Raw genomic sequence first — 14,696 nt, forward strand, 5'->3', positions numbered from 1 at the left:
GGAGAAGAAGTATGACACCCCTTCTTCATCTCATCTACGTACTGATGGAGGGAGTCATTCACCCACTCTGCATACAGTATTGAATGTCTGTCCATTTACTCTGTGGAGGAGTGGAGGCGGAGTGGAGTAGTCACTTTTACTCTGCTCAGATCAGGAGATACGGTTTCAAATACGCACTCCTCCTGAGCCTTGGGGTCTCGCTTGAGTCGCTTCGATTGTCGACATCATGAATCAAACTTCTTGAACTTCTTCATCTCGGCAGTAGCAGCGTACTCGTAAGTGTTGACTTGTGGTGTAAACTTTGGAGCTCCCCAAAATGATTCGACGATAGCGCTCAATTCAGGATCTTCAAAAAGAGTTTCCCAAGCGCCATGAGTGTCCTGGGCAATCTTTATGATTTGTTTACCATTCTATGTTAAAGGCAGCATGATGGGGCTTGCCCTTAAAATCCTGATGATACGTCGTCTTTTCTGCTTTCTTGTCATAACACAAGGCAAGCTATTTCTGACTCATTTTCAAGTACGTCTTGTGTGGCAAAGTAAATATCGCGTTTTCGCCATCTTCGCCGGTTCCATATTGCAGCAGGGAGGTGGATTTGGGCTTTGGACAACCTGCCTGCCCCGTCAATGTGAACGGAAGTGGTGGCCACAAGTGTTCAAGTTCTCAAATTAAGATAACAATTTGCTATTGGACGCTTCATGATGCGGACCATCTTGCTTTTACCAGCAGGGACGACCGATTGAAGTGAGAGTTTGTTTCCGAGTGAGTCATTAGGCTGGATCGACGGATGCTTGTTCCCTCCCTCTGTTGTAACAGGAGAAAAGAACAGAAAAGGGGAAGGAAGGATTGGCATCCAGACTTGATTAGACTTAATCAAATTTATCGTCTCGGTGGAGAACATGGGCATCGTTATCTTGGCTAATCTTCGACCATTTATTGACTTCGTGTGACATCATATGGCTCAAGGAGATAAAATGGAAAGAAAATCTGGCAATGCGAAAACGTGGGGATGGGAAAGGACTGTGAGTACGTGAGTGATCCTGGATCTAACTTTGGCGAAAGTGACGAGGAAACTTTTCTGAATATTTCCTAAATGTAGCCTTGAACTCGGCATGAAACTCTCCCTAGGTTTGCTCCAAAAGTGAGCCCAGTGGGTCCTGGGAACATTGAGTGTTCTCTTCTTTGGGGCTCACACTGCTTCCCAGAGTTTTCCCAATCTGGCGCCATTTTGTCGCGGAAATCACAGATCTATGGGATTGGCGAAGATACTCGTGCAAGCCTGCAATGCCTCAGACCAGTCATGTCCCATCATCTCAGAAGGTCAAAGCCCACGAGTGTGTCTTTGAACCCGTCAAACAAGATCGTATTCATTCTGAATTCAGTCTGGTGCCCAGGGCATCCCATTTGGACAATCCACATCCCCGTTGAATTGCTCATCTGAATTGTGGAACGTATCTGTGGCTCATTGCCAATCAAGGACTACTGCTGAGAACTGAATAAGAAGACATTCTATTACCTCGGCTTAAATTACCACTCCATCTTCAGCCTTCAGACGGGACCAGACCCGCAAAACGACAACTACTTAGATGAGCTTCTCTTTCTTTTTCTTCGTCTTTGAATTGCCCTCTCCGTCTTGCTTTAACTCGAAACAACCGATCGAGAATGTGCTGTTTTGTCCAACGTTGAACAATGATGAGAATGATGATGAGAGTGACGATGGGTGAATGTTAACCCACGCTCCAAATCTGAGATCGTGTCTCGGACTTACACTTCACTCGCATTGTCAGTAGTGTCATGGAATAAGCTACTTTGCCGGTGTTGTCGAGGTCCAATTTATTAGATCCTTGTTTCCAGTCTAAAACAACAGGAATGGAGCAAGCTATTGGCGAGAAGTATTGGATTTTTACTTTCCAGTCTGATCATAGATGGGCATTGATTGGTGAATTGAGGCTGCCCGCCGCTCATATCTGCCTCGAACTCTTTATATGTATGGGCGCTGAAAAGGCACTTTAGGATGGATTTGCATTGATTGAAATCCCGCAGTGGTGCTTTGAGAGGGTGTAAAATTGACCGACTGAAATGCATTTCCCTTAAAACCCCTGTGACGAATTTTGTACGAGGAATCGAAACTTTTCGTTGATTCGAGGAATAGAGTGGAAGTAGAAGTACTAATGCAATGAGCTTTTCTCAATCCTGTAGTTCTCCAATAGTTTCCAAGTCTCGCCCACAAAAGCGACAACCAAACCTCCAGAGAGACTGAACTGAAAGTGAAGAATTCCACTTAATGTCGGGGAAGACTCCCGAAAATGCTGCTTAGTTTCACTTTTAACTATTCCTAATTAACCCGAGTTTAGCGCAGATGATCCCCGAGTCAAGTCACTCTCAGGCGCTCATTTTGTTCCATGTTGTCCTCAACACCCTTCCAAAAATACTGTTTTAGGACGTACGTACGTACCCACTACATACGTACCTACATAGAGTAGGTGGAGGGAAAAGAGAAGCGAGAAAGAAGGGGGGAGAATTTCGTCAGGATAGATCCCGGAATTCTTGTACAACACCTCCCTACAAATCTAAACGCAAATAGCCTCGAACCGAATCCCCGGATCTCATGACGAAGGAAGAGTGGAAAATGTCAAAGACGGGTGGGTAGATTTCGATGAACTTGAAGGTACTCGCTCGGGTGTTGGCAGAGCGACAGAGCCAATCCAAGAAAAGTTTGTCGGTTCGTCCCAAATAAAATCTGAAGTCACTGTCCCGGGCTCTGTGGGCCCAAATTTTGAGGACCCAAGCCAGCTAGTCGAGCAAACTTTTGGGGAGGCTTTTATGAGTCCAGTGAGGCTTTAAAAGCGGCCAAAACGACGTGGCTGAGTGGCTCCAATGAGTGAGTCTTCGTTCGAATATGCTCGAAGGAGACGGGAAAAGGTGGATCGTCTCTGTTCCACTCGCGACTTTGAGCACATTGCACACGCACTCAAGATGCGGGCGGCCCTTTAACATTGGCAGATTGTTTTGCCTCATCTTGGTGTGAACCTGTGCCAAAAACGTCAAGCGTACTAGTTGTTGTTGTTGTTGTTGTTGTCGCGGTAGTTGCTCTACGTGTTCAAGTAAAGGCCCGTATTCCGTAGAGACCTAATCAAGTCGTGTCGTTGGCACTTGAAGGAAAGTGTTCCTTCTCAGCACTCTTCGTAATGCCGTTCCTGTTTCCACAACCGAGTATTGTCCCAGCTTTAGCTTTAGCTCGTCATGCCCCAAGGGGAAATGTCGAGTTCATCGCGACGCCTTAAGCTGGTTACAGCCCCACCATCAACATAGCCTTGACTGACCAAATGTTGGGGCCGTTTGGTCATTCTTGGTGGCATTCCGAATACTCGAAGCTCTTCGCAGAATTAGTTATGATCACTCTCCGTTTTCTCCGATTGTTGAGAAGTCAGTCTCGGAAACCGCTCAATGGGCGAATGTCTCGTCTCCAAGTTGATCATCCCAGTGTGACTGTGTGGTGTTTGGGTGAAGGGGGGGGTCGCCCTTCGTCAGATGCTATCCCCATTTTCCCCAAATCTCTCGTGTCATTTGTCATTCCTGGGATAGACCTTGTTGTGGAGCAGTGTTAGCTTATCCCTTGTCTCCCTGTCGTCTTGTTCGTTTTCGTTCCTGGACTGACTCTTTCTTTTGAGGCACATCTAGCGGGAGATTCCCCTTCTTGGAGTTGCCATGCCATACTCTATGGCCCCTCTTGTCTTGTCCTCCCAAACTCCCAAAGTTGAAGGGACAATAAGGGTGGGCGAAAAACAATTGGTTCAACAAACACTCGGTCCCGTCTGGAAACACCCTGCCCAAAATTAGCCATTTAACATCTGGTCTTCCTCTTGTTGATTGTCCTTGTCGTCGGTTCGCTCTCGATTTCAATGAGCGAGTCTTTGAAATCCCCAAACTTGGTGCGAGATCTGCGTTCCTGATCATCTTTGGAAATTTTTCGGATTTTCGAATATTCGAATATTGGCCAAGGGGATGTGAAAGCTAGGAGAAAATAGGGTTGAAGCTCTTGGGACAAAAAGTCCGTTTTGTCTTGGGGATGAGGAGGGTGTGGATTTGATCCAGATTTTCTTGATCCAGAGAGCACACGATAAATCAGGCATTGTTATCTCAAGAATCGCTCCTGCCTGCCAGCTCTTTTTCTGTCCAAAACGCAAGCTCATTTCCAACGTGAAATATGACTTTCAAATGAAGAAGAGCCATTGTTTCAAAATCCTCCGGTAGAATCGTGCAAGCATGGAGAAATGAAAACAAAATTAATATTCACTCATCAAATCCTATCCACATCAAAGCCGTGAAGTAACCGCAGTCGCACAAGAGCAAAGTGGCTCAATTCACTGTGATGGTTCCCCGAAGACCAGATATTGTGTAGCATAGACCTCTGAGTGCCGGATTAAGTCGAGGGCATATCGTGCCGCCCTATATTCAGTTTTCGAACCACAAATGCGCCTCTTCTCCTTTGCTCATGGCGAAGCCATATGTTGTTTAGTATGCAGTAGCAATAGACAACAATCTGATGGCACCGCAGCCTCGCGATGAACCCACCAAATCGTGCCAGAGAGACATTATATTTCAAGTTGAGCTCAAAATGGTTCAAATTGAGCCGCCTTCCCGCCGCATTTCTTGGGGGCTTTCACACATGTACGAGCGTAAGTTGCTTCCTTTTTTTGTGAAAGCTGCTCAAAAGCCAAAGCAAAAGTAACCGATCTTGAAGATATCTGCAGACAAAGTAAGCCATTTTTTTGTCCTTTGGGAGTCGAGTTGCCTCTGATTCAAACGATTGGATTTGATTTTTTTTCCCCTGAAATTGGATCTGAGACGTTTCCGGTCCTTCTTCATCGATAACGAGGATCTCAATTTCAATTCTGACGCGATCGCAGAATCCAACTAATTCACCATACGAATGGATGGTAGGTGGGTGGGTGACCTTCGATTTGATAACCGTGTCTTTTGTCTCTTAAGTAGTCCTTTGCTTTCCAAGCTGCAAGACAAATCCTTATTCAATCAATAGCTCTTGGCGGTGAGATTAAGCTCGAGTTTCCGCTGAGAACCTGGGGTCATTAATGGGCAATTGCATCTGCCAATCACCCCCTTTCTCTCTCTCTCTTTCTTTCTCTATCTCTCTCTCTCTTTTCTCTCTCGCTCGCTCGCTGTGGCGTTCTCCCTGATGTGGCGTGAGATGACGGAAAACCCACCAACCTTGCCAAAGGAACACAGTAGGTGTCGTTGGCATCCATCTCAGAGCGGACAGGACTCCGTGGATGTCAACCCAATTTCCTCTCTCCCTCTACCTCAGCTCGACATCGAAGATCACAAGGAGATGCCGCTTGGTGAAGCCACTGAGGAGATGATTTCTCACCAAATCGCCTGCGCCTGTTCCACTCGTCAACCTACAGTGCGATCCTCTTCGCTTGCCCTTGCTCCTTGCTCTCTAAACTTTGAGCAATGATCTCCAATTGCATGTAAACAAAGGAAGTGGATCGGAAATTTAGCGGAATCCGTTCCACAGATTTTCCCAAGATTCCTTTGTGCATCGCCGAGCTATGGAAGGACGGATGGATAGATGGATGGGTCGGCTTTGATGGAGCTCGCTTTGCGGTGAGCCACTCCAAAACTCGCCACCTTGGATTGGGATCAAGTCATTTTCTTCACTTGATGCCTTGTCATCAGACACCTGATTAGATAGCGAGTTGAGTCTCGACATGCCCTGTTGCAACGTTCGTAATGTGACAGTTGAGCACCGATAAAGCAGATCTCTTCGCTCTTTCCCACCGAAAATCGGCCGTTAATCGCTGACCCTGGACATGCGACAAACATCTTGAACACTTTTCTTTGAGCCCCTCCTTGAGAGCTTTGAGCAGTGGGCGTTGGGTGGTGGGCGCATTGGATTAGGCTTTAAAAAAAACTGAGTCCATCCTTTCCCTTCCCCTTTTAAAAGCTTCATCTTTTCTTTAAGGTGTTAAAAAAAGTAATGCCTTTTGCTCTGTCCTCGCAGCCCCATTTTCTCCGGGATACTGCTTGGAGATCAAGATAAAAAGTGCTCGTTCCCCGGTCTCAGTCCGATGCTCTGATTCCGAGCTTAAGAAGCAAAGAAAACGAATTGGAGTTCATTCTATTGATACCGACTTTATTTATGGTGGCAGCTCGGCTTTTCATTTTCATTACTACTTAGTACTAACCATACATCGAACGTGGTGGTACGGTGAAAAAAAGTCTTCAGAACAGTTGGCAACATTCACTGCTGAGTGATTATGAGGATTGGCATTTTTAAAGCTCTTTCTTTCCCGCGGAGGAAGCGACTAAATTTGTCATGCCGAGATGAAGGCTTCTTTCCCCTGTCGCTGGGTTGGCTGGGCTTTTGGGCTTTCGGGCTTTCCACTGCGTTTTCGAGGCAAAAAAACAGGAATACAAAGACTGATCTGACAAGTCAGAGATTGGCTTGAAATGGATCACCACTCTGTCGAGGCATGGAGATTTACTCATCTTGTCGAGAAAGAAGAGCACAGGGAACAAAAAGCCAAGCACCCCGGTGTCCTTTTGACCTTTTCGGTATGATCGGAGATGATCACGATTGTTGTCGCTTGATTGGACACAGATTACAAGTCCCATCAGTCCCAAAAGGTTGAAGCCAATTTTGGAACGCTATCCAAGTGTCATTTCGACTGCAAGAAGTTGCAGATGAACACCGAAAGCATTCTCAATTCGAAAATCCAAGGAGAACGACGACGACGAGGAAGAAAGAAGAGGGGAAAAAAGCCTTTGAAATGTCACAGAAACAGTTTTTGTATGGCACGTGAGGTTTTACAGGAATCTGTTAAGTCGGCGTGATTTATCTCGACACCGCGAATAAAGGACGATTCGCTCGAGAATTTCGCAAGAAACGAATGCAAAAGCAAACAGGGAGGATCGCGCAAGTTAATTGAAATGAAAAGATCGAGAAAGGATATGAAGGAGGGCGAGTGTATTACACATTATAACTTAACGTTGCACCAATGTCTTTCCCTTGAAAATGAATGTCTCGATGTAGTCACGAGCACTGGTTAACATTCCAGCCCTTCTTGAATGGGTGATGTCTTGGTGCTCTGTCGCTCTTATCTCGTCCTTCTCGGTACTTCAGGCTCCCCAAACCCCGGCCGGATATAACGAAGGGTGGGTTTGAAGGGACATCAAACTTGTTGGAAAAGTCTAAATTACGTGGTGGCCCCCAGTTAAATGTTTTAATCTTACGTTGGTATTTGCGCCATTCGCACCTTTCGAGTCGCTCTCCTCTGACAGGGTTGAGATAATTGAAAAAGTTTCTGCCCAAGTGAGACACCCTTCCTTCCGTCCGTCCCTACGTACAGTGCACGTTCATGGGTACGTTCCTCCGTGTTCTCTAGAGTTCTACTAATAAAGCCACCCTCATTGCGGAATAGATGTCATTCAGTTTTCAGGCTTGGGACATATTCTTCCTCCATTTCCCAGTCTCTTTTTCCACTATTGATGATTCTTTGAACTTGAAAGTACTTCGGTTGAACAGACAAGCTCGTCGGAGCATCAATGAGGGAAGTGAGAGAAAGTCGAATTTAATGATCTCCAGGAATCCACCAACCCTTCTCGGTTTCACCAAAACGCACTCTGTATGTAGTTTAGGAGGTAACTCCTAAAATGGAATGGACGTTGGGAGAATGTATGGCTATGGGATGTCGTCACATCACATGACTTGTCCACTATTTGTCCCATTGGCAATCAAACTCACGCACTACCCCATCTCTCCTTCTCTTTCTGTCTTTCTTTCTTTCTCCCTCTCTTTCTCTCTCTTTCTCCGTGTTTCCGCCCAATGTACGTGAGAAGGCGTGGTCAGTTGGTGCAGCAATGCACTTTTTGAAAGGATTGCTCGACTTCTGGTAAACGAAGACGACGACGACGACGACGAAAACAGTGATGGTATTCGTATGGGTGCAGTGAAATATTTGTTTTCACTTTGCTCTTTTGTTCTCCCTTCCTCTGACTTCACTTAAAGACCCATATCTTGGCCGATGCCAGATTGCCAGGAAATACGTGTTCCACAACCGGAACACAGTTTTTCCCACAGCCAGCAGGTGCTTGGCGACGAGAATTTTGTCTGGAACTTGCTAATGTTCGTTCCACTCCGATAGACGAATGTTGCACCTTGATGTGGCCCAATAGGTTTCTTGTTCCTGGAGCAATTGCCACAAAGGTGCACCTTCTTATGCACAGATGAAACCCAATTCATTTTGTTTCCCTTGTTTTTCAGGAGATTGGAATCTTGAGATCCGTAAAGTGGAACTCGACGATGATGCCACCTACGAATGTCAGCACTTGAAGTCACGCAGCCGTGCTGCCAAACTCACTGTCTTTGTTCCACCTGACAACCCTTACGTAATAGGCGGGCCCAGGATTGACGTGATTGAAAACCTGAATGTGACCTTAACTTGCGTGTCCGAAGGTGGCAAACCGGCTGCTACAGTAAGTCCCAAAAATCAATTGATGGCCTTTTTGACTACCTTCTGAGACCTAAGAATAATTTTAAATGTCACTTTCCCAGATTAAGTGGTATGACGAGAATGGTGATCTAATCAGTGATACCGATTACCGCACGGAGCCCATGGTTTCCAACAGCAAGTTGTTCGTATCCAAGTCTTCGATCTCTTTGGTGCCCAGCAAACGCATGCACAACGCGACTTACAAATGCGAAGCCGGGAATCATGTGGGTGCCAATCGCCCAGCTTTTGTCAGATTTCAAGTCAAGTTCGCTCCAAGTGTCACAGTGGTCCCCGTTCGTAGAGGAATGCCTCTTCAAGGAGAAAAAGTAAGCGTTCATGATTAGGGTCCCACCTAGTTTGATAGATTCAAGTTGAAGTGGTATGTTGGTGCAAGTTAAGTCTTTAATTTGAACTGAGCATCCGTGAGCAAGTTTCATTTTTATGCTGTTGGAAGAGAAAGGGAAAGAAAGACAGCCAAGGTAGTCTTTCCAAAGTGGAATGTTATCTCCAACGATAATCTAGCGCGGGGCTTACTTATTGCCTACTCCATCAATCCATGTACTGTACATACGCTATTTCTTCTTCAATGCCGTCGTACATGCGAAATGATCTCGTGTCTATTTTCAGGCCGGATTTCAATGCTTGGCCGAAGCCAATCCTCCCCCGTATGCAGAAAAGTATCGTTGGTACTTTGACGACAACCTCATCGAAGGCCAGTACGGATACTACTACGAGATCCAGAATGTGACCAAATCCTACCACAACCATCAAATCAAATGCTCTGTCCAGAATGAACTTGGCACCGCCTCAGGGATTCGCACGATTGAAGTTCAATGTAAGACGACGGACAGTGCTACAAACAGGCAAACCTACTTTTCCATTCGATTCGTGCTTTTGATTTGGCCTTTTCCTCTTCAGATCCTCCCGTGTTCATTTATGTGCCCTCAAACGCAGCGGGAAATGAAATGGACCTGGTGACCTTGAGATGTGCGGCAGATAGCAATCCAGCGGCCAATTATTTCTGGACCAAAGGCACCTCCAATGAGGTAAGAGGGAATCCTTCCTTTAGTTCCTTCGCTACGTAGATCTTGTAAGGCTTGTAATAAGGAATGGCCTCAAAACCTGAGCCTTACATTTCACTCCCAAGTTGAACGGACGGGAGAACAAGCTGGATCCAGATCTGGGTTGCTGCGCTGATCCACCATTAAAATTTGCAAAACGACGTGATATCTTCGGTGGAGCGTGCTGCTACTGTCAGTGCTGGAAGCCCTCCTGCCTTTAAATTTGAAAAGAAAGACGAGATGATTTTGTCCTTTGTTAGAACCTTCACGAATCCTAGTCGTCGTTATCTAGCCGTGTGTGTGTCTGTGTGGTATAAAAGGCTCTCACGACAAGGGACAAGTGAAGGATGGGATCTCGTTTGACTATCACTACCACACCATGGACCAATCTTGAAACTCGGTGTGCCATTGCTTTCTGGTCGTGCCTGACTCGAAAACCGCTCAATCATATTTCATCTCTTGAAGGGGAAAATTTCAAAAAACAAGACACGCGTCTCAGTACCTCGCGCTCTAAAGCTCGAAGTTTGAAGGCTAAATCTCACTTTGTTGTTTTGAATTCATGTTCTAGAGAATCAGCGTGGACCAGAATTTGAGTATCCGCGTTCAATCCCACACCGTGGGCGACTATTACTGTCACGCTCAGATCCCTGAATTCCCGGCGATCACGAGTCGAGCGGCTGAGGTTCTCATGAATGGACCACCGCGGATCTTGAGTCCGGATACCCAGTATGCGATAACGGGCGAGGATGCCCATTTGAATTGTGCCTCGAGCTCGGTGCCCAAACCCACTCGAGTGGAATGGAGCTTCCACGATGCTGTCTTGGATGAAAGTAAGCGAGCGAGTCCCTTTGAGTTTCCGATTAGTTGTATTGATTTGGCTGGAATATCGAGGCGGAACTGATCGAGGAGCTCGAGAAATGTGTATTTGACAAAGGTCTTGCTTGGGGGTGAGGGGTTGCCATGCATGGCCTTAAGTATGTAGTTTCAGGTCGACAATGCGTCGTCGTTTTTGTTGCTGCTGTTGGTTGCTCTCTGAGGTGCCTAATCTTTCTTTCTTTCTTCTTCTTCTTCTTGAACGGCCTTGAGACTCGATCGAGGAGTCTTGAGTCCGTTGTTATGTGAGTAAGAGGCTCACTTGATATTGAAGAGTGCATACAATAATAGCTTGGAACGACGACGATGATGATGATGATGCTGATACTACTACTACTACTACATCTTCCTCGTCGTGTAGCGTTGCCATCAAGATTGGCCAGATAACTCACGTTCAAAAAAGGAGGAAGTGTGCAGACTACTTATTCTTGGCCTACCACGATTCATCGCCGCTTTTGTAGTTCCTTATGGCCTACGAAATCTGGCCTCTGTCAGCGAAAAAGACCACTTCTACCACCACCACCATCACCATCACCACCATCATCATCATCCCATCCTTTTTTCTCTTTCTTTCTTTCTTTTCTTCTTTCTCTCCTTCTATCTTGCTTACTTACTCCCACTCGGCCTCTTAGACTTTCCCAAGGTCCATTTCGAGGACCATGCAAGTTAGCGAGTCGGGTGGTTTTCCCAGAGCTGCCTTTGAAGTTTTTGGGTGGGACGATAAGAGGCAATTTGCATACGTGGCCAATTTTACGAGATATGTCTTGTCACTTTCTGTCTCTCTGAGTTTCTCTCCGTGCGACAGGAGAAGACCCAAGCAGCAGTAGTGGCAGACGAGAAATGGTGGTGGAGACCCCCCCGAATGGACCAAAGTCACCAAACCCTCTAAATCCCCTAAACATGCCGAAAGCCGGTATTTGTTCCATATCTATAAATAAAAATGCCTCTCCTCCTCCCGCCTTGTTTTAGCCAATCATCACTACCGAATCATCAACTCGCCCATGTTAAAAGGATACCGAAGCACTCTGATCATCATCCGATCTTTGACCACCGATTTCGGGCTCTACACTTGTCGTGTCACGAATGACTTGGGAACATCCGAGCTCGAGATCGCACTCGAAGTTGAAAGTAAGTCTTGGCCATTTCAAACCTTCACTTTTGTCTTATATGAGATTGCCCTCCCACCATTAATGGTATTTGAATGGTCCTTTTTTGCTCGTGTGCCAAATCCAGGATCACCCGTCCTAATGATCCTCGTATATACAGTATATAAAGTGGTTGTGTTGAAACTTTTTCCTTTCTCCTCGTCCTTCCAAAGTTTGCTCTCTGATCGTTAATTCGAATTCATTCCCCCTCGTTCAGGGCCATTCCCTCTGATGGTGGCCATGATCAGTGCGTTCACATTCGTGATCCTCATTCTCGTGACCACCATTTTCGGGATCCTGTGCCGACGAAGATTCCGCCAGAACTCGAAGCAGTTGAAGGGACACACGAACAATGTGAGCAATGCACACACCGGAACGAACACGCAAATGGCCACAGCCATGAATAACATGATCAAAAACAATAACCTCGATCGACTGTCGGATACTTCAAATCTCAAACCGGTAAGGCTGTCTCACTCGGCGAAAGAAACTCCGCGACGAATTAATTTTTGTGATTGCCCGACTGTTTTCCTAGGATCTGGAGACACCTTCGTTTTCTAACGACGCCGACAGCGCTTGGGAGGGGTCGGATAACCAGGATGGAATCATTTATGGTCGAGCAGGCGGCACTTTGGGCGTCTCTTCATCCCAATTGTTACGAGAGATGGATCCGGATTTCCCGCCAAAACCTGTCAGTATTCTAGAGTAAATCATGCTTCCTCGCTACTGATACTGATTTGTAACCGCTTTTTTACCATTAGGACGTGGTGAGTAATGGCTATGTGCCATATGGAAATTATGTGCGTGAATTCAACCCGCCGTTCAACCGGCAAGGATCTCCGCCGATTTACGGTTCAACCACGATTGTGACGCCCGTGAGTCCGATTTTACCCCGCGGGGAATTTGCCGGAGGAGGAGCTCCGAGCCAGCACGTGATGAGTACGCTTCACAACAACAATCGATCCTCGTTGAACGTGGCGGATCCCCGGTACTCCGCCACCTATGGCAATCCTTACTTGAGAATGGTGAGTTTACGTCGATATGGGACACGGAAGTCATAATTTCTGATTAAGTGCTTGCTCAAATACCAAGGACCTCTAGTTGAGGTTTCCTTTGTTAAAGAAATAAAAGAAGCAAGGATTGTAAAAAAGCATCCTTGGAAGTAGCTCAGATTAGTATGTCAGAAAGGTTATTTTGATAGTAATGTACCGACATAAATTGTTATTGTTATGTATTAATCAGAGGTTAAATCATTACTGGACCTCGGATGTAAAAAAGTCAACCTGAATGAAACCTTTTTTTGGCTTGTTTGCCTGAAAACAACATTTTGAGCCATACTTCCAATATTTTAACTTGTTTTAGCCGTTCCTCCACTTTTTTTACTGATTCTCGACATTTTCTCACAATTTTTCACATCTTAGTACTTTTTTCTCATTTTTATTGTCATTTGGGCCCTTGTTTGGGCCACTTGTTCCTTGTTCAGGACCTTTTTATTTACTTTAATAACGATAAAATCCTCAGCCAGAAATGGAGGAATTGTTTTTCTTTGGTTTGTGTTTTCACTGGCTCTACTAAGCGCTGCAAAGAATGTAATCCCCGGTGTAATTCAAATAAAAAATTATGATTTTTTTAGCTGTTGCCACTAAAACTTTACACAATAATTGGTCTACCAACGAATTGAATAAATAAAGTTCAGCTCCCTTGTTTGGTTTGGGAAATGCGAAATAAAGGAGAGCTTGCAGTTGAGCTACATCTGCCGTCATAGGTTTGATCCCGGCCCAAAATTATTTTGTGATCCTAATTACCCTCAGCACAAAAAGATATTTGCATCAATTGAAAACGTATCGTAAGGTCAAACATTGCAAGAAAAAAAGTAATCGCCTTGTAAACTCAATGGATAGTCTAGTAAATACTAGCGCCTAGATATTATAACAGATAAAAATGCAACAAAGATGCTAAAAGGGGTTAAAAACTACCCTTTCCCCTTTGTAACAATTCTTTTTGTATTATTGCAACTTATTTTTGCACATTTTCACAACTTTTTTCGTGTTTTCTCTACTTTTTCCATTTTTTCTGAAGGAAAACAAAATTCATCTAAAGGTAGCTTTTTTTTCGAGGTCTAGTTATCACTTTTGAAAAGTTGCGTCTTGCAAAAAAAAAAAACAGACCGGAAAATGACTTCACTATACTGCACATCGAACATATTCTATCAAAGCTAAAAATAGCCAACATTGCAAGTTAGAACTGTTCAGGATGTAAAATTACGGATCATTTTTTTTTTTCTTAAACATGAAAAGCTACACGAGCCAGCCATGTATTTGATATATTATAACGTCTAGCTTGGAACTCTACCAAACTTTCAATTGAAATCGTAACTGAGAATTAATACAACATCTAGCAATTGCGATCTCAAAGATATTGTCTTCTTATAGGTTCAAGTAGATTGATACACTATTATGAGCTGCTTTTAAAATATTTCTTGGAAAAGTTAGGGCTTTTGTTGCTTTAACAAGGACGACATTTAAGCAATCTCTTATTAAGTGCTCAAGTGTTGAGGCTACTAGCGTAGTGACACATGCGTATCACCTTGAACTAACAATATTTCATTCTTTTTGTTCTTCACAAAGAATAGATTTATTTGTGGCCAAGACTGACCAAAAACTAAACCATCAACTCTATTTTTCTTCCTATTCCAAGTCCGGTCAAACTTGTCAGTATTCCACGTTTCTCCCGGCTGTTGCGCCGCCCGTCGTGCGAACGAGTTCGAATGAGAGCAGCAACAGTAGTAGTCACTCGTTCAACCCCAACAACTACGCCGCCTCAGCTACGCCCTCCAGCCATCCCATGCTGCCCGCATCATCAGCTTCCTCGTCATCCAACAATATCTACATTCATCCATGCAGCAGCCCGCCCACCTCGTCCATGTACGTAGCTACTGCCGGCGGGGACGGTCGAACCCTGCCCAACGGGCATCCGAATCCCTCAGGAATTTACGGGACGGTCTCCGTTCATCGACCGATTGTTACATCCACCTCCGGACAAATTGGATATCAAGTAAGACCTCAAGTCGCCCACAAACTCGTTCTTACCTGTGATTCCAT

General features: G+C 45.2%; 1 protein-coding gene across 3 annotated transcripts in view; it reads left to right on the top strand.

The window, feature by feature from the left end:
- LOC131879106 (irregular chiasm C-roughest protein-like) overlaps window positions 1–14,696 on the top strand; it is a 31,845-nt gene that overhangs the window by 16,240 nt on the left and 909 nt on the right. For all 3 annotated transcript variants that reach the window (XM_059225329.1, XM_059225321.1, XM_059225337.1), the window contains exons 3-12: window positions 8,288–8,499; window positions 8,579–8,842; window positions 9,144–9,351; window positions 9,435–9,562; window positions 10,146–10,407; window positions 11,420–11,578; window positions 11,813–12,057; window positions 12,131–12,286; window positions 12,357–12,620; window positions 14,293–14,649. In XM_059225329.1, coding sequence (XP_059081312.1) covers window positions 8,288–8,499; window positions 8,579–8,842; window positions 9,144–9,351; window positions 9,435–9,562; window positions 10,146–10,407; window positions 11,420–11,578; window positions 11,813–12,057; window positions 12,131–12,286; window positions 12,357–12,620; window positions 14,293–14,649 — 2,255 coding nt within the window. The remainder of the gene's footprint in view (window positions 1–8,287; window positions 8,500–8,578; window positions 8,843–9,143; window positions 9,352–9,434; window positions 9,563–10,145; window positions 10,408–11,419; window positions 11,579–11,812; window positions 12,058–12,130; window positions 12,287–12,356; window positions 12,621–14,292; window positions 14,650–14,696) is intronic.

This window comes from Tigriopus californicus, chromosome 1 (genome assembly GCF_007210705.1).
Source record: "Tigriopus californicus strain San Diego chromosome 1, Tcal_SD_v2.1, whole genome shotgun sequence".
NCBI lineage: Eukaryota > Metazoa > Arthropoda > Copepoda > Harpacticoida > Harpacticidae > Tigriopus > Tigriopus californicus.